We start from the raw sequence: 23,342 nt of genomic DNA, 5'->3' as shown, positions 1-23,342 counted from the left end.
ATCTGTCCTGCAAGGGAACAAGGCGACGGCAGACAGAGATGGAGGTGGAGTTGTTGATGAGTGACTGGCAGTAGGCGGAGCCATAAGTTGTGACTCATAAGCTCTGCAGTGTCTCCTGAATTGTCGCTGATCACAGCAGCTGGCCCATATTAGGGATGAGTGTGGTCATGTTTGTCCAGCCTGTGATGTATGATGTGCCCACCAGGGAATGTAGGGGCAATGATGAGCGGTATGATGTGCCCACCAGGGAATGTAGTGGCAATGGATCAAGCAGATAGGGTCAACCACTGGATGGAGGTGTTCTGCCACCACAGAGGGACTTGGACAATTAGTGGAGAGGACACAGCCTGCAAAGAACTGCACCTCCTTATAAAAGGAGGGGGAATGGGTGTGTCAGGACCGACCACCCTGATTGGCAGAAGCACTAATCTTAGTGTAGTTACCAAGCACCCAAGTTCATGCATAATCCTGCTCCACCTAGTTACTGACCCTCTAACAGAGTAACAATGTAGAACCTGAGTGCGTGGTCTAGAACCTGGCCACTAGAGGGCAGGTGTGGTGCACCAGGAATTTCCCTGCACACCTGAGGGCCAGTCCAGCTGTTGGCGACAGTAATGATGAGATGTCTCTGTCAACTAAGAATAACAATACATTGAGAAATGCATTCATGGTAGTCTTGTAGAACACAGGTTCTCAAAGTCGGTCCTCGGGACCCCACACAGTGCATGTTTTGTAGGTCTCCTCACAGAATCAAGTGAAATAATTACCTCTACATGTGCCAATGAGTAATGAGTTCACCTATCAGAAGACCTGGAAAACATGAACTGTGTGGGGTCCTGAGGACCGAGTTTGAGAACCACTGTTGTAGAATATCACCAGTAAGCCGGCCCCATCCTCTGACCTTTCAGCACTGCTTGCAGAATAGTGACGTCCATCCCTTGGTGTCCATCCGTATGTTCCCGGAGGACGGTCAGCAGAGATCCCATGCAGACAATGTCCTGTATCTGTGGGACAACAGGACGTACGTGTCAGGAATACATTATACTACGAGAAGCTCTGACATGAACCATTGGCAAACAAACAATTACAAAATCATTGTATTCATTCAAATCCGCAAACAGAACGACACAGAAATATGACTAATGAGTAATTATCACCTAATTGTATCCAATGCTAGATCTCGATCTATTAGGTGATAATTATTCATTAGTATTCAGTAATAGCACAGCAGCCGATGTATTATAATCCTGACACATGACAGGCGTCATACAGTAACAGGATATAATACGCTAAGTCTTCACTTAGTGCACATCAACAGGACAAGCAGAAAATGAAACTCATGTATCCAAACATAGAATATCATTGTATCAACATGTTCCGCTCAGAGATCATTAGTTACATACAGCCAGCAGCAAATCCACATCTGCTGCCAAATCTCTGCTGCTCCTTGTTTTCCTCAGGGGCATTGAATAAGGAATGAGCGCACCCTCACCCGGCCCTTCCTATGGATGTAACAGTGCAGAGAAGACATAGAGCAATGGCTACAAAGTCAGGAAAGACTCAGATCCAGAGGCCATGGGGCAGTAGGGAAGAAATGCATTGTGGGATCTACCAATTTAATAAGGAGGGAGACATTGTTCACAGGGCAGCCACAAAATCCACCTGATCAAATAAAACTCTATCAGTCTCGTCATCAGTGAGATTGACAAAGATACTCTCAGCCTCATTTAAAGCATTTTCGTCCAGAAAACCCGGTAATTGTCACATACTGTATCTCTTGAGGTACACCTTTTGCTGACCATATGCCGCAAACCTATTGCGCCTGGTTTTGCACATACGTAAGGGTGTGGTATGGGACTCCGATAGTCGGGATCCCGACAGTCATTATCCTGACGTCAGGATCCCGACTGCCCGGACTCAGACAGCGTGGCGAGCACAAAAAAGCCCCTTGCGGGCACAGTGGCGAGCTACGCCAACCACCTATTCTATTCTCCCTCTATGGGGGTCGTGGACCCCCACAAGGGAAAATAGCGGGTGGCCGTCGGGCACCCGGCTGTCAGGGTTTTGACAGTCAGGATGAACTCAATTAACCACAATAGTAGTTACAAAACAAAAGAAGTACAGTAATAACCATTAATTAAATCTTCAATAAAGCAAACGCAGATGACATCACAGTTTTGTTCAATCATTGTAGGGTGCCAGTCCAGAGAAGCACACTGTGATTCCCTATCTTATCCAATCTGTATGGACAGCACTCTCCCAAAATTTCACATCCACCGGGGTGCCAGAAGCCATAGAAAAGTCCCAGTACTCCAGGTCCTTCCAAATCCAAACAAGTAAATCGGAATGTAAATAAAAGGCTTCTGCAAGCAAAATCCGGTGAGTGCCCCATGATTTACTTGATTATATATATGGCCTGGCGTTGCCTGGCGTTGATCTTTCCTGAAGGAGTGTAAGCTCTCCAACCGTGCCACTTGAGGCTCTGTATGTGATTTACATCAGCGGTGTGTGAAACCGGCGCTTGTGGTACGTGACCCATCTGCATTCTATATTGTATATATATATAAACACACACACACACACACACACACACACACAGACACTGGTGTGAAAGGGGTATTATTTCAAATAGCTGGGACCTGCAATGCTCTGAATACAGCCAGGCAGCCTCCTGCTCTCTGACTGGCTGTCAATTGCTGTCACTTCTGCCTGGCGGCAGCTGTCCCCCAGGTTACTGCAAGCATGTATTCCCCCTTGGCAATGAGCATGGAACCCCTGGCAATGAGCATTGAGCCCCTGACAATGAGCATGTAGGTAAGTAGCACTTATGTAGCATAATTTGTAATAGGCATTACAATGTATGACATAATACGTAATGGACATTATGGTGTGTGGCTTAACATGTAATGGGCATTATGGTGTAAATTTTAATGTCCTATTTAATGTCCCTATTTGTGTGTATTTTGGCTCAATCCATGTGGCATAACGTGAATTTATATTTAGTTGAAAGTATAAAGACAAACCCATGAGCAGGCCACCCAACCAGAACACTGGTCTCGCCTCCCACATTATTAGGTGCTGGCCACAACCCCTATTATTGGGCATTATAGACCATAAATAATTTTCAGCCAGGTGGGACACGGGAATTTCCCAGAAAGCCGGGACTTTGCCATGGGAATCGGGATTGTTGGGAGGTATGAGTTAGGAGCTGATTGGCTGGTGATAGAGTAATACCCCTTTTACACCAAGGAATAACCCAGGTTGGACCCAGGTCGGACCCAGGTCAGCATTGGTGTAAAAGGGGTCAACCCAGGTCCAGTAACACTGGCCTCCTACCCAGGTCCTGACCAGGGTTGAACACTGGTTGGACCTGGGTCATGAACGGTGTAAATGGTCCCAACCCAGGTTGGGACATCAAGGTAGTGCTGAAAGGATACCAGAAGTGCTGGACGCCTTTCCACAGTGCGCTGCAGTGGCAAAAGACAGCAGCCAGGAAGGATACGGGCAGTGCACACAGAAATCATAATTGGATGCAGTATCATTTATGTTATTATTATTATATTTTTTTTTGGGGGGGGGGGGGGGGGGGCACATGGGAGATGCTGTCTGCGGCTGCAGGGGATGGGGCTGGGGAGAGCTCATGGATGATGCTGCACTTTTATACCGCTATGTGTGCTTGAGCAATGAATAAAACTTTTTGAAAAATCTTTTACTAAATAAACAAACCAACATTTTTCAAAGCAAACTTGTCAGGTCTTTTAATTTTTACTTTAAATCATTGAGGGAAGGTTGGATGGCAGTTTATCCTAAAATGGACATTTTTAATGTCATCCATAGGGAAAAGGAGGGCTGACCCAGGTTCAGTGTAAACGGTGCAGACCTGGGTCCGACCTGGGTCACAGTGCTGTGTAAATGGGGTATGAAGCTGGGTCCAACCCTGGAAACTCCCATGTTCAAAGACCAGGGTCCGACCAGGGATTTTGGTGTAAAAGGGGTATAACTGGGAAGTCTCCCTTATCACTGCTTCATACATCTAACCCCTAGCCCTTTAATAGGATATAAGTGAGCCAGAGCTGTCGGACCTAATCCTCTGCTAATCCCATACTGTATTGTTCTATGTATTGTATTGCAGCTGAGAACAATAGGCCTTGGTGAGTTGTGGCTGTCCAGAGACGGCTCGCTGAAGAGGGCTCCATCTGTATACAGGACATCCCTTCCTCCATATACCACCTACTCTGCAGCCCCCTTCCATAAACTGCCCTATATACACACTGCACCTCCATATAGTGCAATCTATATACAGGACACCACACTTCTCCATTTACCACATACCCGGTACCCCCACCTGCATACACTATGCTGCACCCCCTCCTGCATACACTATGCTGCACCCCCTCCATATACCACATACCCGGTACCCCCACCTGCATACACTATGCTGCACCCCCTCCATATACCACATACGCGGTATCCCCACCTGCATACACTATGCTGCACCCCCTCCATATACCACATATGCGGTACCCCCACCTGCATACACTATGCTGCACCCCCTCCATATACCACATACGCGGTACCCCCACCTGCATACACTATGCTGCACTCCCTCCATATACCACATACGCGGTACCCCCACCTGCATACACTATGCTGCACCCCCTCCATCTACCACATACGCGGTACCCCCACCTGCATACACTATGCTGCACCCCCTCCATATACCACATACCCGGTACCCCCTCCTGCATACACTATGCTGCACTCCCTCCTGCATACACTATGCTGCACCCCCTCCATATACCACATACCCGGTACCTCCTCCTGCATACACTATGCTGCACTCCCTCCATATACCACATACCCGGTACCTCCTCCTGCATACACTATGCTGCACTCCCTCCATATACCACATACCCGGTACCCCCACCTGCATACACTATGCTGCACCCCCTCCATATACCACATACCCGGTACCTCCTCCTGCATACACTATGCTGCACTCCCTCCTGCATACACTATGCTGCACCCCCTCCATATACCACATACCCGGTACCCCCACCTGCATACACTATGCTGCACCCCCTCCATATACCACATACCCGGTACCCCCTCCTGCATACACTATGCTGCACTCCCTCCTGCATACACTATGCTGCACCCCCTCCATATACCACATACCCGGTACCCCCACCTGCTTACACTATGCTGCACCCACTCATGCCTACATTATGCTGCACCCACTCATGCCTACATTATGCTGCACCCCCTCATGCCTACATTATGCTGCACCCCCTCCTGCCTACACTATGCTGCACCCCCTCCTGCCTACATATTGCTGCACCTCCTTCTGCGTACACTATGCTGCACCCCCTCCTGCATACACTATGCTGCACCCCCTCCTGCCTACACTATGCTGCACCCCCTCCTGCATACACTATGCTGCACCCCCTCCTGCCTACACTATGCTGCACCCCCTCCTGCCTACATATTGCTGCACCCCCTTCTGCATACACTATGCTGCACCCCCTCCTGCATACACTATGCTGCACCCCCTCCTGCATACACTATGCTGCACCCCCTCCTGCCTACACTATGCTGCACCCCCTCCTGCCTACATATTGCTGCACCCCCTTCTGCATACACTATGCTGCACCCCCTCCTACGTACACTATGCTGCACCCCCTCCTGCATACACTTTGCTGCACCCCCTCCTGCCTACACTATGCTGCACCCCCTCCTGCATACACTATGCTGCACCCCCTCCTGCCTACACTATGCTGCACCCCCTCCTGCCTACATATTGCTGCACCCCCTTCTGCATACACTATGCTGCACCCCCTCCTGCATACACTATGCTGCACCCCCTCCTGCCTACACTATGCTGCACCCCCTCCTGCCTACATATTGCTGCACCCCCTTCTGCATACACTATGCTGCACCCCCTCCTACGTACACTATGCTGCACCCCCTCCTGCATACACTATGCTGCACCCCCTCCTGCATACACTATGCTGCACCCCCTCCTGCATATACTATGCTGCACCCCCTCCTGCATACACTATGCTGCACCCCCCCCTGCATACACTATGCTGCACCCCCTCCTGCCTACATATTGCTGCACCCCCTACTGGCTACACTATGCTGCACCCCCTCCTACGTACACTATGCTGCACCCCCTCCTGCATACACTATGCTGCACCCCCTCCTGCATACACTATGCTGCACCCCCTCCTGCATACACTATGCTGCACCCCCTCCTGCATACACTATGCTGCACCCCCCCTGCATACACTATGCTGCACCCCCCCTGCATACACTATGCTGCACCCCCTCCTGCCTACATATTGCTGCACCCCCTCCTGCCTACATATTGCTGCACCCCCTACTGGCTACACTATGCTGCACCCCCTCCTGCCTACACTATGCTGCACTCCCTCCTGCATACACTATGCTGCACCCCCCCTGCATACACTATGCTGCACCCCCTCCTGCCTACATATTGCTGCACCCCCTCCTGCGTACACTATGCTGCACCCCCCCCCCCCTGCATAACTATGCTGCACCCCCTCCATATACCACATACGCGGAACCCCCACCTGCATACACTATGCTGCACCCCCCTGCATACACTATGCTGCACCCCCTCCTGCATACACTATGCTGCACCCCCTCCTGCCTACACTATGCCACACTCCCTCCTGCATACACTATGCCGCACCCCCTCCTGCCTACACTATGCTGCACTCCCTCCTGCCTACACTATGCTGCACCCCCTCCTGCATATACTATGCTGCACCCCCTCCTACATACACTATGCTGCACCCCCCTGCATACACTATGCTGCACCCCCTCCTGCATACACTATGCTGCACCCCCCTGCATACACTATGCTGCACCCCCTCCTGCATATACTATGCTGCACCCCCTCCTGCCTACACTATGCCACACTCCCTCCTGCATACACTATGCCGCACCCCCTCCTGCATACACTATGCTGCACTCCCTCCTATGTACACTATGCTGCACCCCCTCCTGCCTACACTATGCTGCACTCCCTCCTGCATACACTATGCTGCACCCCCCTGCATACACTATGCTGCACCCCCTCCTGCCTACATATTGCTGCACCCCCTTCTGCATACACTATGCTGCACCCCCTCCTGCATACACTATGCTGCACCCCCTCCTGCATACACTATGCTGCACCCCCTCCTGCATACACTATGCTGCACCCCCCCTGCATACACTATGCTGCACCCCCTCCTGCCTACATATTGCTGCACCCCCTCCTGCCTACATATTGCTGCACCCCCTACTGGCTACACTATGCTGCACCCCCTCCTGCATACACTATGCTGCACCCCCTCCTGCCTACATATTGCTGCACCCCCTTCTGCATACACTATGCTGCACCCCCTCCTGCATACACTATGCTGCACCCCCTCCTGCATACACTATGCTGCACCCCCTCCTGCATACACTATGCTGCACCCCCCTGCATACACTATGCTGCACCCCCTCCTGCCTACACTATGCTGCACTCCCTCCTGCATACACTATGCTGCACCCCCCTGCATACACTATGCTGCACTCCCTCCTGCCTACACTATGCTGCACCCCCTCCTACGTACACTATGCTGCACCCCCTCCTGCATACACTATGCTGCACCCCCCCTGCATACACTATGCTGCACCCCCTCCTGCATACACTATGCTGCACCCCCTCCTGCCTACACTATGCTGCACTCCCTCCTGCATACACTATGCCGCACCCCCTCCTGCATACACTATGCTGCACCCCCTCCTGCATACACTATGCTGCACCCCCTCCTGCATACACTATGCTGCACCCCCTCCTGCCTACACTATGCTGCACCCCCTCCTGCATACACTATGCTGCACCCCCTCCTGCCTACACTATGCTGCACTCCCTCCTGCATACACTATGCCGCACCCCCTCCTGCATACACTATGCTGCACCCCCTCCTGCCTACACTATGCTGCACCCCCTCCTACGTACACTATGCTGCACTCCCTCCTACATACACTATGCTGCACCCCCTCCTACGTACACTATGCTGCACCCCCTCCTGCCTACACTATGCTGCACCCCCCTGCATACACTATGCTGCACCCCCTCCTACGTACACTATGCTGCACCCCCTCCTACGTACACTATGCTGCACCCCCTCCTGCCTACACTATGCCGCACCCCCTCCTGCCTACACTATGCCGCACCCCCTCCTGCCTACACTATGCCGCACCCCCTCCTGCCTACACTATGCCACACCCCCTCCTGCCTACACTATGCTGCACCCCCTCCTGCATACACTATGCTGCACCCCCTCCTACGTACACTATGCCACACCCCCTCCTGCCTACACTATGCTGCACCCCCTCCTGCATACACTATGCTGCACTCCCTCCTACGTACACTATGCTGCACCCCCTCCTGCATACACTATGCTGCACTCCCTCCTATGTACACTATGCTGCACTCCCTCCTGCATACACTATGCTGCACCCCCTCCTGCCTACACTATGCTGCACTCCCTCCTGCATACACTATGCTGCACCCCCTCCTGCATACACTATGCTGCACCCCCTCCTGCATACACTATGCTGCACCCCCTCCTACATACACTATGCTGCACCCCCTCCTGCATACACTATGCTGCACCCCCCCTGCATACACTATGCTGCACCCCCCCCCTCATACACTATGCTGCACTCCCTCCTGCCTACATATTGCTGCACCCCCTCCTGCCTACATATTGCTGCACCCCCTCCTGCCTACACTATGCCGCACCCCTTCCTGCCTACACTATGCCGCACCCCCTCCTGCATACACTACGCTGCACCCCCTCCTGCATACACTATGCTGCACCCCTCCTGCATACACTATGCCGCACCCCCTCCTGCCTACACTATGCCGCACCCCCTCCTGCATACACTATGCCGCACCCCCTCCTGCCTACACTATGCCGCACCCCCTCCTGCCTACACTATGCCGCACCCCCTCCTGCCTACACTATGCCGCACCCCCTCCTGCCTACACTATGCCGCACCCCCTCCTGCCTACACTATGCCGCACCCCCTCCTGCATACACTATGCCACACCCCCTCCTGCCTACACTATGCCGCACCCCCTCCTGCCTACACTATGCCGCACCCCCTCCTGCCTACACTATGCTGCACCCCCTCCTGCCTACACTATGCCGCACCCCCTCCTGCCTACACTATGCCGCACCCCCTCCTGCCTACACTATGCCGCACCCCCTCCTGCATACACTATGCCACACCCCCTCCTGCCTACACTATGCCGCACCCCCTCCTGCCTACACTATGCCGCACCCCCTCCTGCCTACACTATGCCGCACCCCCTCCTGCATACACTATGCCACACCCCCTCCTGCCTACACTATGCCGCACCCCCTCCTGCCTACACTATGCCGCACCCCCTCCTGCCTACACTATGCTGCACCCCCTCCTGCATACACTATGCTGTACCCCCTTCTGCCTACACACATAAGACATATCCCCAGCTTCCTCCTGGCGGGCGGCTGCTGGCTCAGACTTGTCCGCACGATGCACAGAGCTTCCCTGCCAACATCTGCCGCACTGAGGACTCATCCATCAGGTTGGCTGCTCAGCAGGTCTCTATCCTGATGACTGTAACTATTTCCTCACTGTGTAATTGTGTCACAACATGTTTATGTACATGGGAGATAACTGCAGCCGCTGCCAAATGCTTCCGAGGATGTGATTTCCAAATATCTAATAAACCCATTAGCAGGTGCTCAGATCCAGCTATAGACTCACAGGTGTGAGCAAGGGATCGGGTAACCTAGTAACAAGCCCGTCACAGCTGTGTGCAAGGGACCGGGTAACCTAGTAACAAGCCCGTCACAGGTGTGTTCAAGGGACCGGATAACCTAGTAACAAGCCTGTCACAGGTGCATGCAAATGACCGGGTAACCTAGTAACAAGCCCATTACATATGCATGCAAGGGGCGGATAACCTAGTAACAAGACCATCACAGGTGCTTGCAAGGGACCAGGTAATCTAGTAACAAGCCAATCACAGGTGCATGCAAGGGAGCGGGTAACCTAGTAACAAGCCCATCACAGGTGTGTGCAAGAGACTGGGTAACCTAGTAACAAGCCCATCACAGGTGTGTGCAAGGGACCGGGTAACCTAGTAACCAGCCCGTTACAGGTGTGTGCAAAGGACCGGGTAACCTAGTAACAAGCCCATCACAGGTGTGTGCAAGGGACCGGGTAACCTAGTAACCAGCCCGTTACAGGTGTGTGCAAGGGACCGGGTAACCTAGTAACAAGCCCATCACAGGTGTGTGCAAGGGACCGGGAAACCTAGTAACAATCCCATCACAGGTGTGTACAAGGGACCGGGTAACCTAGTAACCAGCCCATCACAGGTGTGTGCAAGGGACCGGGTAACCTAGTAACAAGCCCATCACAGGTGTGTACAAGAGACCGGGTAACCTACTAACCAGCCCATCACAGGTGTGTGCAAGGGACCGGGTAACCTAGTAACCAGCCCGTCACAGGTGTGTGCAAGAGACCGGGTAACCTAGTAACAAGCCCATCATGCAAGGGACCGAGTAACCTAGTAACAATCTTATCACAGGTGTGTGCAAGGGACCGGGTAACCTAGTAACAAGACCGTCACAGGTGTGTGCAAGGGACCAGGTAACCTAGTAACAAGCCCGTCACAGGTGTGTGCAAGGGACCTGGTAACCTAGTAACAAGACTGTCACAGGTGTGTGCAAGGGACCGGGTAACCTAGTAACCAGCCCGTCACAGGTGTGTGCAAGGGACCGGGTAACCTAGTAACAAGCCCGTCACAGCTGTGTGCAAGGGACCGGGTAACCTAGTAACAAGCTCGTCACAGGTGTGTGCAAGGGAAAGGGTAACCTAGTAACAAGCCCGTCACAGGTGTGTGCAAGGGACAGAGTAACCTAGTAACAATCCCATCACAGGCGTGTGCAAGGGACAGAGTAACCTAGTAACCAGCCCGTCAAAGGTGTGTGCAAGGGACCGGGAAACCTAGTAACAATCCCATCACAGGTGTGTACAAGGGACCGGGTAACCTAGTAACCAGCCCATCACAGGTGTGTGCAAGGGACCTGGTAACCTAGTAACAAGCCAGTCACAGGTGTGTGCAAGGGACCGGGTAACCTAGTAACAAGCCCTTCACAGGTGTGTACAAGGGACCAGGTAACCTAGTAACCAGCCTGTCACAGGTGTGTGCAAGGGATCGGGTAACCTAGTAACAAGCCCATCACAGGTGTGTGCAAGAGACCGGGTAACCTAGTAACAAGCCAGTCACAGCAGTGTGCAAGGGACCGAGTAACCTAGTAACAAGCCCTTCACAGGTGTGTGCAAGGGAAAGGGTAACCTAGTAACAAGCCTGTCACAGCTGTGTGCAAAGGACCGGGTAACCTAATAACAAGCCTGTCACAGGTGTGTGCAAGGGACTGGGTAACCTAGTAACAAGCCTGTCACATGTGTGTGCAAGGTATCGGGTAACCTAGTAACAAGCCCGTCACCGGTGTGTGCAAGCAATCGGGTAACCTATTAACAACCTTGTCACAGGTGTGTGCAAGGGACAGGGTAACCAAGTAACAAGCCCGTCACAGGTGTGTGCAAGGGACCGTGTAACCTAGTAAAATGCCTATCGCAGGTTCGTGAAGGTACTGCCCTTTCCTAGCTTCCCTCCTACATCTCAGCCCTCTCCTGGCTGTCCTCCTACCCCTCTGCCCTATCCTGGCTGTCCTCCTGCCTCTCTGCCCTCACCTGGCTGTCCTCCTACCTCTCTGCCCTCCTACCTCTCTGCACTTTCTTGGCTGCCCCCCTGCCTCTCTGTCCTCTCCTGGCTGTCCTCCTACTTCTCTGCCCTCTCCTTGGATGTCCTCACACCTCTCTGCCCCCTACTGGTGGCCCTCCTACCTCTCTGCCCTCTCCTGTCTGTCATTATTCCTCTCTGCCCTCTCTGGGATGTCCTCCTACCTCTCTGCCCTCTCCTGGCGGTCCTCCTGCTTCTCTGCCCTCTCCTGTCTGTCCTCCCACCTCTCTGCCCTCTCCTGGCTGTCCTCCCACCTCTCTGCCCTCTCCTGGCTGTCCTCCCACCTCTCTGTCCTCTCCTGGCTGTCCTCCTGCTTCTCTGCCCTCTCCTGGCTGTCCTCCTACCTCCCTGTCATCTCCTGGCTGTCCTCCTGTCTCTCTGCCCTCTCCTGGCTGTCCTCATGCCTCTTTGCCCTCTAATGGCTGTCCTCCCAATTCTCTAAACTCTCCTGGCTGTCCTCCTGTTTCTCTGCCCTCTCCTGGCTGTCCTCCCACATCTCTGCCATCTCCTGGCTGTCCTCCCACCTCTCTGACCTCTCCTGGCTGTCCTCCTGCTTCTCTGCCCTCTCCTGGCTGTCCTCTTACCTCCCTGTCATCTCCTGGCTGTCCTCCTGTCTCTCTGCCCTCTCCTGGCTGTCCTCCCACCTCTCTGCCCTCTCCTGGCTGTCCTCCCACCTCTCTAAACTCTCCTGGCTGTCATCCAGCCTCTCTGCCCTCTCCTGGCTGTCCTCCCGCCTTTCTGCCCTCTCCTGGCTGTTCTCCTGCCTCTTTGCCCTCTCCTGGCTGTCCTCCTGCCTCTCTGCCCTCTCCTGGCTGTCCTCCTGCCTCTCTGCCATCTCCTGGCTGTCCTCCTACCTCTCTGCCATCTCCTGGCTGTCCTCCTACCCCTCTGCACTCTCCTGGCTGTCCTCCTGCCTCTCTGCCCTCACCTGGCTTTCCTCCTACCTCTCTGCCCTCGTACCTCTCTGCACTCTCTTGGCTGCCCTCCTGCCTCTCTGTCCTCTCCTGGCTGTCCTCCTACTTCTCTGCCCTCTCCTTGGATGTCCTCCCACCTCTCTGCCACCTACTGGTGGCCCTTCTACCTCTCTGCCCTCTCCTGGCTGTCATTATTCCTCTCTGCCCTCTCTGGGATGTCCTCCTACCTCTCTGCCCTCTCCTGGCTGTCCTCCTAATTCTTTGCCCTCTTCTGGCTGTCCTCCCACCTCTCTGCCCTCTCCTGGCTGTCCTCCCACCTCTCTGTCCTCTCCTGGCTGTCCTCCTGCCTCTTTGCCCTCTCCTGGCTGTCCTCCCACCTCTCTGCACTCTCCTGGCTGTCCTCCCACCTCTATGTCCTCTCCTGGCTTTCCTCCTGCCTCTTTGCCCTCTCCTGGCTGTCCCCCCACCTCTCTGCCCTCTCCTGGCTGTCCTCCCACCTCTCTGTCCTCTCCTGGCTGTACTCCTACCTCTTTGCCCTCTCTTGGCTATCCTCCCACCTCTCTGTCCTCTCCTGGCTGTCTCCTGCCTTTCTGTCCTCTACTGGCTGTCCTCCCGCCTCTCTGCCCTCTCCTGGCTGTCCTCCCGTCTCTCTGCAATCTCCTGGCTGTCCTCCTGCCTCTTTGCCCTCTCCTGGCTGTCTACCCGCCTCTCTGCCCTCTCCTGGCTGTCCTCCCGCCTCTCTGTTCTCTCCTGGCTGTCCTCCCGTCTCTCTGCCATCTCCTGGCTGTCCTCCTGCCTCTTTTCCCTCTCCTGTCTGTCCTCCTACCTCTCTGCCTTCTCCTGGCTGTCCTCCTGCCTCTTTGCCCTCTCCTGCCTGTCCTCCTGCCTCTCTGTCCTCCCCTTGCTGTCCTCCTGCCTTTCTGTCCTCTACTGGCTGTCCTCCCGCCTCTCTGCCCTCTCCTGGCTGTCCTCCTGTCTCTCTGCAATCTCCTGGCTGTCCTCCTGCCTCTTTGCCTTCTCCTGGCTGTCTACCCGCCTCTTTACCCTCTCCTGGCTGTCCTACCGCCATTCTCCCCTCTCCTGGCTTTCCTCCCACCTCTTTGCCCTCTCCTGGCTGTCCTCTATCCTCTCTGCCCTCTCCTGGCTGTCCTCCCACCTCTATGTCCTCTCCTGGATGTCCTCCCGCCTCTCTGCCTTCTCCTGGCTGTCCTCCTGCCTCTTTGCCCTCTCCTGGCTGTCCTCCTGCCTCTCTGCCCTCTCCTGGCTGTCCTCCTGCCTTTCTGTCCTCTACTGGCTGTCCTCCCGCCTCTCGGCCCTCTCCGTGCTGTCCTCCCGTTTTTTTTGCAATCCCCTGGCTGTCCTCCTGCCTCTTTGCCTTCTCCTGGCTGTCTAACCGCCTCTTTGCCCTCTCCTGGCGGTCCTCCCGCCATTCTCCCCTCTCCTGGCTGTCCTCCCACCTCTTTGCCCTCTCCTGGCTGTCCTCTCCCCTCTCTGCCCTCTCCTGGCTGTCCTCCCGTCTCTCTGCCATCTCCTGGCTGTCATCCTGCCTCTTTTCCCTCTCCTGGCTGTCCTCCTGCCTCTTTTCCCTCTCCTGGCTGTCCTCCTGCCTCTTTTCCCTCTCCTGGATGTCCTCCCGCCTCTCTGCCTTCTCCTGGCTGTCCTCCTGCCTCTTTGCCCTCTCCTGGCAGTCCTCTCACCTCTCTGTCCTCTCCTGGCTGTCTCCTGCCTTTCTGTCCTCTACTGGCTGTCCTCCCGCCTCTCTGCCCTCTCCTAGCTGTCCTCCCGTCTCTCTGCAATCTCCTGGCTGTCCTCCTTCCTCTTTGCACTCTCCTGGCTGTCTACGTGCCTCTTTGCCCTCTCCTGGCTGTCCTCCCGCCATTCTCCCCTCTCCTGGCTGTACTCCCACCTCTTTGCCCTATCCTGGCTGTCCTCTCGCCTCTCTGCCCTCTCCTGGTTGTCCGCCCGCCTCTCTGTCCTCTCATGGCTGTCCTCCCGTCTCTGCCATCTCCTTGCTGTCCTCCTGCCTCTTTTCCCTCTCCTGGCTGTCCTCCTGCCTCTTTTCCCTCTCCTGGCTGTCCTCCTACCTCTATACCCTCTCCTGGCTGTCCTCCCGCCTCTTTGCCCTCTCCTGGCTGTCCTCCCGCCTTTCTGCCCTCTCCTGGCTTTCCTCCCGGCTCTATGTCCTCTCCTGGATGTCCTCCCGCCTCTCTGCCTTCTCCTGGCTTTCCTCCCGCCTCTCTCCCCTCTCCTGGCTGTCCTCCTGTCTCTTTGCCCTCTCCTGGCTGTGCTCCTGCCTCTCTGCCCTCTCCTGGCTGTCCTCCCGTCTCTTTGCCCTCTCCTGGCTGTGCTCCTGCCACTTTGCCCTCTCCTGGCTGTCCTCCTGCCTCTATGTCCTCTCCTTGATGTCCTCCCGTCTCTCTGCCATCTCCTGGCTGTCCTCCCGCCTCTCTACCCTCTCCTGGCTGTCCTCCCGCCTGTCTCTCTGCCCTCTCCAGGCTGACCTTCTGCCTCTCTGTCCTCTCCTGGCTGTGCTTCTGCCTCTCCGCCCTCTCCTGGCTGTCCTCCTGCCTCTCTGCCATCTCCTGGCTGTCCCCCCGCCTCTCTGCCCTCTCCCGGCTGTCCTACTGCCTCTCTGCCGTCTTCTGGCTGTCCTTCCTCCTCTCTGCCCTCTCCTGGCTGTCCTCCAGCCTCTCTGCCATCTCCTGGCTGTCCTCCCGCCTCTCTGTCCTCTCCTGGCTTTGCTTCTGCCTCTCTGCCCTCTCCCGGCTGTCCTACTGCCTCTCTGCCCTCTTCTGGCTGTCCTTCCTCCTCTCTGCCCTCTCCTGGCTGTCCTCCAGCCTCTCTGCCATCTCCTGGCTGTCCTCCCGCCTCTCTGTCCTCTCCTGGCTTTGCTTCTGCCTCTCTGTCCTCTCCTGGCTGTCCTCCTGCCTCTCTGTTCTCTCCTGGCTGTCATCCTTCCTCTCTTCCCTCTTCTGGCTGTCCTCCTGCCTCTCTGCCCTCTCCTGGCAGTCCTCCTACATCTCTGCATGCTCCTTCTACCTTATGTCTCCTCCAATGACTCCACCACACCCCACTTCCTCTAATTGTAGGTGTCCTATAAGATTCTGTTTTTGGTCTTCTCCTATCTCTATACACCCTCTCTGGATGAGCTTATTCACTCATTTGACTTACAATATCACCTCTATCCTGAGGATACTCAAATCTACTGCTCCTCCCTTGATATTTCTCCTCTCTCGTGTCTCCAACTGTCTCTTCTTGGATGTCCCAATGCTTTCTTAAATTAAACGTTTAATACTGTGTTGAACATCTTTCCACCCTCCCACATAACCTCACCTTCCACAATTTCAATCTATTGATGGAACAACGATCTCAAGATAGAAATGTGGTTTTTGGATTCCGCACTAGGTTCATCCCACCTAGGGTGAGAGAGATCAAGAGAGATCTAGTCTCGCCTGTGGTGGGGGGCGGCCTGGGTGGCCTATAACCAAGTCTCAAAAAAACAATGTATAGTTCCCGAGTTGGGTGCAGCTATTCTGAAGAGTTGGTGGTGCTCCCCTGAGTCCGAATGTACAATGGCAGTGGAAAGGAGAAAAGAGGACTCTCTTTGTGGGGCACTCTTACTATGTCAAATGATAGTTTTTAAAACGTAACTTTTATTCATATTTTCCTTTAAAATAATTGGGACAGAAAGGCCTTCTGTATAGGATAAAAATTAAATTAGTCCCTTTTGCAGTGAGCTTTTATCATATCTGCTATGCACAGAGGAATGTATTAAATTAATAGAAAAGGTGATTTCCCCTCTGGGGGTCTTAAATGAACAGTATGCACCCAGTGTAGCCTTAGGCTCTAAAGTCTGGGGATCGTTATGGAGGCTGATGTATTTTATTCGAATCCTGTGTTGGGTATTTAAAGGCGTATGTTCCCTATTTGTGATGAAGGATTCAGAATATTTTTTATGGGAGAAAAAATTCCCTCGGTGGAGGAGACTGCTGTTATATCAAGGTACCTGATATTGATAATCGGGGTCTGGCTGCAGCAAATAGATGTTTGTGATAGCAGGGTCTGGCTGCAGTACAGAGTTGTCTGACAGCAGAGTGTATCTTCTGATTACAGAAACTGTTTGTATTCTGCTACATTAAAGTTGCAACAAAGTTTTATTCGATGTTGCCAAAGTCTGGTTATGTCTATTGCTTAAGTGTCCTGGGGAAACAATTATGTGTTTTAAATAATTCACATTCCAGGGATCACCTATGCTCAATAGTGTGTGTGGGTTGCTTGTGCCACCCAATGTATCTGTGTTAGCCGATGTCCCTTACGGCAGACCACAGGTTTTTGAAAATTTGTCACTGTTGGGTGACCAGAGCGGGTCGCGATCGTAAGTATAAGTGACAGGTGTATATTCTGTGTCTATCACAGATCACAATTGGTTATCATTGCACCAAAACAGATAATCATATAATAACTTGCTAATTATCTTGACATGATCTGTCAATCAATCGCTTAAATTCCCGGTGTGTATGTGCAGATTGCACAGATAATACAATCAGTTATCAATGCCCCAAAACAGACAGTCAAATAGTGACTCTGCTTCAGTGTCATGAGGTAAAAATGATATCTTATAGACAGTTCCCATTCCTGGAAACGATATTGCAGAATGGTATATGGGAGTCACTAGTGCCCCACACTCTATCTGTGTGGGCAGATGACCCTTGCAGCAGATCACAGAATTTTAAACATTTTGTCACTGTTAGGTGACCAAAACAGGTTGCAATCCTGAGCACAAGCGGCAGGCGCGTATTCTATGTCACTATCAAAACTCACGATTAATTATCATTACAAAAGAGATAATACATAGACAATCAATTTTCTTGACACAATCTGTCAATCAATCGCTTAGATCCCCCAGTGTGTAGGTGCAGATTGCACAGATCGTGAATCACTTATACTTAGCAGTGTATTCTTGTGCAGCCAAACAGGTTTTTAAGACAACGATCTCCTCTAGCCACCAAATATGCCACCTTGGCGTTACTCTTGATTTCCTCTCCCTACTTTAAACCACACATTCAGCATCTCTCACAGCCCTGTCGTTTCCACCTCAGATATATTTCCAGGATCAGACCCTATCTCACCCAGGAGGCTACAAAGGCCCTCATCCACTCACTAGTTATATCCAGATTGGTATTCTCCTATGTGGCCTCCCTGACATCTGCCTCTCTCCATTCCAAGTTATCCTCAATGCTGCTGTCGGGCTCATTTTCCTCTCCAAACTTATTATGTCCACCTCCCCTCTCTTATACACCCTACACTGGCTCTCCTTCCCCTTCAGTATACAATGCAAGCTCCTCACACTCAGTTATAAAGTCATCAACCATTCTTCTCCCAACTACATATCTGACCTTATCTCTCTGTACACTCCCACCTGCAATCTTCCTTCCACCAATACATGCGGCCTCTCTATAGCGTCTAAGTAGTAGACGCAAAATTAATTCAGACGTCTAAGTACAGCGCCGGCAAACTGCTAATTTAGACACTTTAGCGTCTAAATTTAGATGCTCCGCAAACTGCTAACAAGGATGCAGCTAAATTTAGACCCTTACAGCGTCTAAATATTAGTCAGGTATAGGGAGGGGTACATAGGGGTGCAGTGTGTAAAACAATATTAAACCTGTGACACTTGGCAACGTAACAGCTGTCAACCTTGTTTATTCCACTATCCACGCCATCCCGAAGCGTGGCGTGCGCAGCGCACCCCACTAGGGGACGCGGTACGCGTCCTACCAACCATTTCATACCCCCACTATCCATGTCGGCGTGAAGTTGATGTTATATAGTGTGGTGACCGCAGCGAGTCACCGAGCCGGAAGCGTGGCGAGCAAAGCAAGCCCCGCAAGGGGACGCGGAATACATGTAAAGTAATCCGCGTCCCCTCGCGGGGCTCGCCACGCTTCAGGCTCGGTGACTCGCTGCGCTCGCCACACTATATAACATCAACTTCACGCCGACGTGGATAGTGGGCGGATGAAAAGGTTGGTAGGACGCATACCGCACCCGCTCACCATGCTTCGGGGTGGCGTGGATGGTGGGGGTGTTTCAGGAACATATTCACACCTGCAAAATCATACACCTGAGACAGTAATGACGACATGTGTAAACTGTTAACTGTTTTTTAGTAAAAGATAAAGAATATGAAAGAGGAAAAAATGATTCAATACAATTAATTTTAAGAACAATAAAAAGAAGAAAATCTATAAAGAAGTCATTATTAAGGAACTGCAGTGCCATCACCGACACTTGAACTGGAAGCAGCTGCTGAAGTGGACGCTGTCTACTCTGGCTCTGCGGTGTCGACTTTGTCCACTTGGGGGAGCAGGTTCAGCGCGTGCAGGATGCGCTTAAAGGGGTCCTCTGCACCTACACTCTTCCTCCAAATAAACTCCTGGCTATACGAGTCCAGGTGATGACGCGAAGTCGACCTTTGGCGCTTATTGCGCCACTTGCAAGCACCCCACAACCTTTCTATGTTCTGGGTGTGAATCCCGATGTCGACCCTGGTGTGGTGGTACCCAGCCTGCTCCAACTGCTGTGTGTTATACGCCCTCCAGCAGTCGCTGTAGATCATGGTTCCCGGTTCCACGTGGGTCTCAATGGCAGCCATTAGCGTGCTGGCATCACGCCGCTCCACTGCCGTGATGAAGCACTGGCCTGTCTCCCTCCAGATGCCCCCGAAGACCCAGTGCTGGGGCAGCACGTGGTCAACGTGGCTTTTTCGCTGGACATAGAGGCTCTCATCCACCTCCACGATGGTGCCTGGCCCACCAATGTGCTGGTGAGGCTGCGATAGCAGATCAACAGTGCAGGCCTCCCGCATTAAATTATTATACATCACGGTCGTCTTCTGCAATATGGCCAGGTGACGCTCGCAGAACCGGAAGCTGGGTCCTCTGCACCTACACTCTTCCTCCAAATAAACGAGTTCAGGTGATGACGCGCAGTCCCCCTTTGGCGCTTATTGCCCAGCAGTAGACAAAGCAGATCAGGGTGACAAATGTCAGATGACACCCACTTAACCACTGAGCTGACCTGAAGCTGACTTTTTTCCGGCAGCTGCGGATATGGCAGCGCCACATCCGCTCCCTCACACTCAGCCTCATGGGGTGACCGTTGGGGCAGGTCTGGGTGTGTGGCAGGAATTGGTGGCCCTGCAGGAATGCCACCGCTTCCTCCATCTGGGGCAGAGCGAAAATAGTCAGGTTCTATATCATATACGTCTGTCTCTCACACAATCCTACAGCTGACTGACTACGCTAACTGTGTACCGCTCTGACTGACCATGTTACAATCCTACAGCTGACTGAGTACGCTAACAGCCTACTGCTCAAACTACCAGCTGACTGACTGAGACGCTGTTTCTGACTAGGACGCAACTTTTGACTACGGCCAACTAGACGCTGTTTCTCACTACACTAAAACTAGACGCTAAAACTAGACGCTATTTGGCCGATTGAGAGGGACGCTTACGCTAACTACGTAATGCCTGTGCGGTACTTGTTTACGGATGCTGATAACGTAGATTACACAAGACAATCTGGCAAGCTACCAGGATTCAAACAGGTGCTACGCTGTTAACGTAGCTTAGTAAAGTAAGGCAGTCTGGCAAGCAGCCAAGTGAAACTACAAAAGTACCGTTTTTTGCTCTGTTATGTATTGTTAAGTGCTGCATAACCCTTGTGGCACCATATAAATAAATGATAAGAATAATTAATTGGGTTCTGTACATGTTGCCACTATGGAAATAAATCGAATGTATATAAAATACTTTTTCTTTTTGACTCACTTTCTTGGTCCATGTGGTAATCTGGGTCTCGGTGAAAGTGCCGTACGACTCCTGGAAATACTTCTGCAGTTTCTCCTTGATGAGAGAAATGGTGATTTTGGAAGAACAAAGATTCGCCACCTCTGCGATAATGTTTGCAATGTGCCCAGATCCCTCCACGATGACACATGGGGTATTGTTACACATGGAGTTGTAGACGGTCTGCGGGAGGACAATACGGGAGACAGGGTTACTGGGATATAAAGCATATACATCTGTTAGACAGGTACACACACATTCTGATCTCTAACCCTACAATGTCACAGGAGATCTCTGTACTGGAACTGTATTATACACTGTATGACAGCTCAGTAACCTCAAACAGAACTGCCTTGTAGGCACACAGCCACTGATAACTGTGGGGGTGCTGTATCTGTGTGTGTGTGTGTGTGTGTGTGTGTGTGTGTGTGTGTGTGTGTGTGTGTGTGTGTGTGTGTGTAAGTATGTAGGATGAGCCCAATTACCCCAAGGAACCCTCCAAACTTTACTGTAGTCTAAATTTGCCATTAAGTGGGGCCCGAGATGGTGTATGGAGGGATCCAAGAGCCAAGGACGATCACTTAGAGCAGCAGGTGCTAGATATATCATCTACGTAACTATCAATGCCACAACTCCTGCAATAATTATTCTCACCAACATTCCCTATAATGAAGAAGGAGCAATTTGCTGGGACCTGAAAGGTAATTATACACTTGTCAATAGAGAAATACAGAAACCTCTATTTACCATAAGAAAATAAAACACAGATGTATCAGCTAAAATAAAAATTATAAAAGTAATTTATTCAAATACTGTAAAACAAATACTTCTAAGCACATAATAGCTGGTGTGTGAAGCAGCACAAATAAGCAGATTTCAGGAATAAATCACCACAACTCCAGACCCACACTACAGAGATTACAGAGACCGCTATATAGCATCTCAGCAGTATTGTTCTGCACTTATAGTTGGCTACTTGACGCAACTGCGGAAGACTGGCCGGACCTGCCACATCCTGCCCAATTACTAATAAGGAGAGTATACCTTGTATTTGTGGCTCCAGGCAGAGGGGGTTGGGCTAAATAAATCACATAATTTAGCCCCACCCCTGGGGACCCGCAAATTGCAGTATTTTTCCATAATGTGGCTAGGCCTAATGAAGTAACCACCGTTCCCAACCCCCAACATGAACCACAGAGTCTCCTCTCTGAGATTCTCATGGAGAGGAGATATGAAAAGTAGATATATATTTATTACATTACCTGTGATAATACTAATCATCTGTGGGTTATATCCTGTAACGTGGAACTCATATCCATCTATATACTGTATCTATGGCCAGGATGTAATAGGAGACGATTTTGGTCCGATATTGTGAAATGCCTGATTTTCAGTAAAAGTCAGACAATGTTATAGCGTCTAAGTTCACTAAAAGTAAGAAGCGTTCAGCTCCGAAAATGGGCAGCCGGCAAAAGGTAATCCGGATGTTTTACATACAAATCGCCGATGTAACAGGGGCTGAATTAGCAAGTCTATCACAACAGCTTGATAACATCAGAAATTATTAGAACCGGTTCTTTGGGGTGAGCTATATGTCAGCAATGTTCAAAATCACTTATAAGTACAAATGACAGCACATTTGGAAATTGTATATTATTCACAATTGGATGTAAATCAATGCATGAATAAAATAATATACAGCATGCCTATATTCTGCATGCCCCATCTACTCCTCTCGTTTAACCTCCCCAAGCTGTTCCCCACCATGTCCCTTACTGGAAAGCCTGTAGCCCCAGGTGTGGAAAGAAGGACACACACCTGCCGGCCCTCTCTCTTCCTGCTGCTGGTTCATCTGGCACCCCTTCCCTGTATATCTCTCCGGCACCATCTTTACATTACCTTCGTTCTCCTAAGAGGTAGAGGTCACCCCCACTGCTTGGCCCCCTAACCTAAAATAATTCAGACTCAGGGGTAAAGATTTGATCAATATATCTGGCCAGTTTTATTATACTGCATTATAAAGTTGCAGGGCACGGACAGAAGCGGTGGGTAAGACAGACTAGGTTACAACCCATTTCCTTTTCAAATGGCATACTCACAACACCCCCTATAGAACCAGTCCCCTGGCACAGCCCATGGGCCAATCAACCAAGGCTGGAGTCAGATGTGCAAGGGTGACTCTGGAAACCTCTGCTGCCCCTCCCCCATACCCATTTACCATGCCTTGCATACCAGTTTTTCCCACCAACCCCTGAGCTTGGATGCTGAACCCCTCCTGCTGTGGTACACTCCTGTGCTAGGATGCGGCACCCCTCCTGCTGTGGTGCACCCCTGGGCTGGGATGCGGCACCCCTCCTGCTGTGGTGCACCCCTGGGCTGGGATGCGGCACCCCTCCTGCTGTTGTGCACCCAAGTGCTGGGATGCTGCCCCCCTCCTGCTGTGGTACACCCCTGGGCTGAGATACTGCACCCCTCCTGCTGTGGTACACCCCTGGGCTGAGATACTGCACCCCTCCTGCTGTGGTGCACCCAAGTGCTGGGATGCTGCAACCCTCCTGTTGTGGAACACCCCTGTGCTGGGATGCTGCCCCCATCCTGCTGTGGTGCACAGGCTGTTACACCTCTCTTTGCTGGTATTGCTGATAATACCTTTCCCCTTGCTTGCAGCAGTCGCAGCCCTTCTGCCTTGTAGGTATGATGACCGTGG

At 52.2% G+C, this 23,342-nt stretch overlaps 1 protein-coding gene across 1 annotated transcript in view; it reads right to left on the bottom strand.

Moving 5' to 3' along the window:
- Positions 1–23,342, bottom strand: part of LOC146058637 (transient receptor potential cation channel subfamily M member 2-like) — a 262,847-nt gene that overhangs the window by 181,672 nt on the left and 57,833 nt on the right. The window contains exons 8-9 of the mRNA XM_083170910.1: positions 20,618–20,818; positions 902–1,004 (exon numbers count right to left, since the gene is read on the bottom strand). Coding sequence (XP_083027036.1) covers positions 902–1,004; positions 20,618–20,818 — 304 coding nt within the window. The remainder of the gene's footprint in view (positions 1–901; positions 1,005–20,617; positions 20,819–23,342) is intronic.

The sequence above is a fragment of the Crinia signifera genome, chromosome 2 (genome assembly GCF_055691185.1).
Source record: "Crinia signifera chromosome 2, ASM5569118v1, whole genome shotgun sequence".
In the NCBI taxonomy this organism is placed as follows: domain Eukaryota; kingdom Metazoa; phylum Chordata; class Amphibia; order Anura; family Myobatrachidae; genus Crinia; species Crinia signifera.
This window is presented reverse-complemented; position numbering and strand designations above follow the sequence as displayed.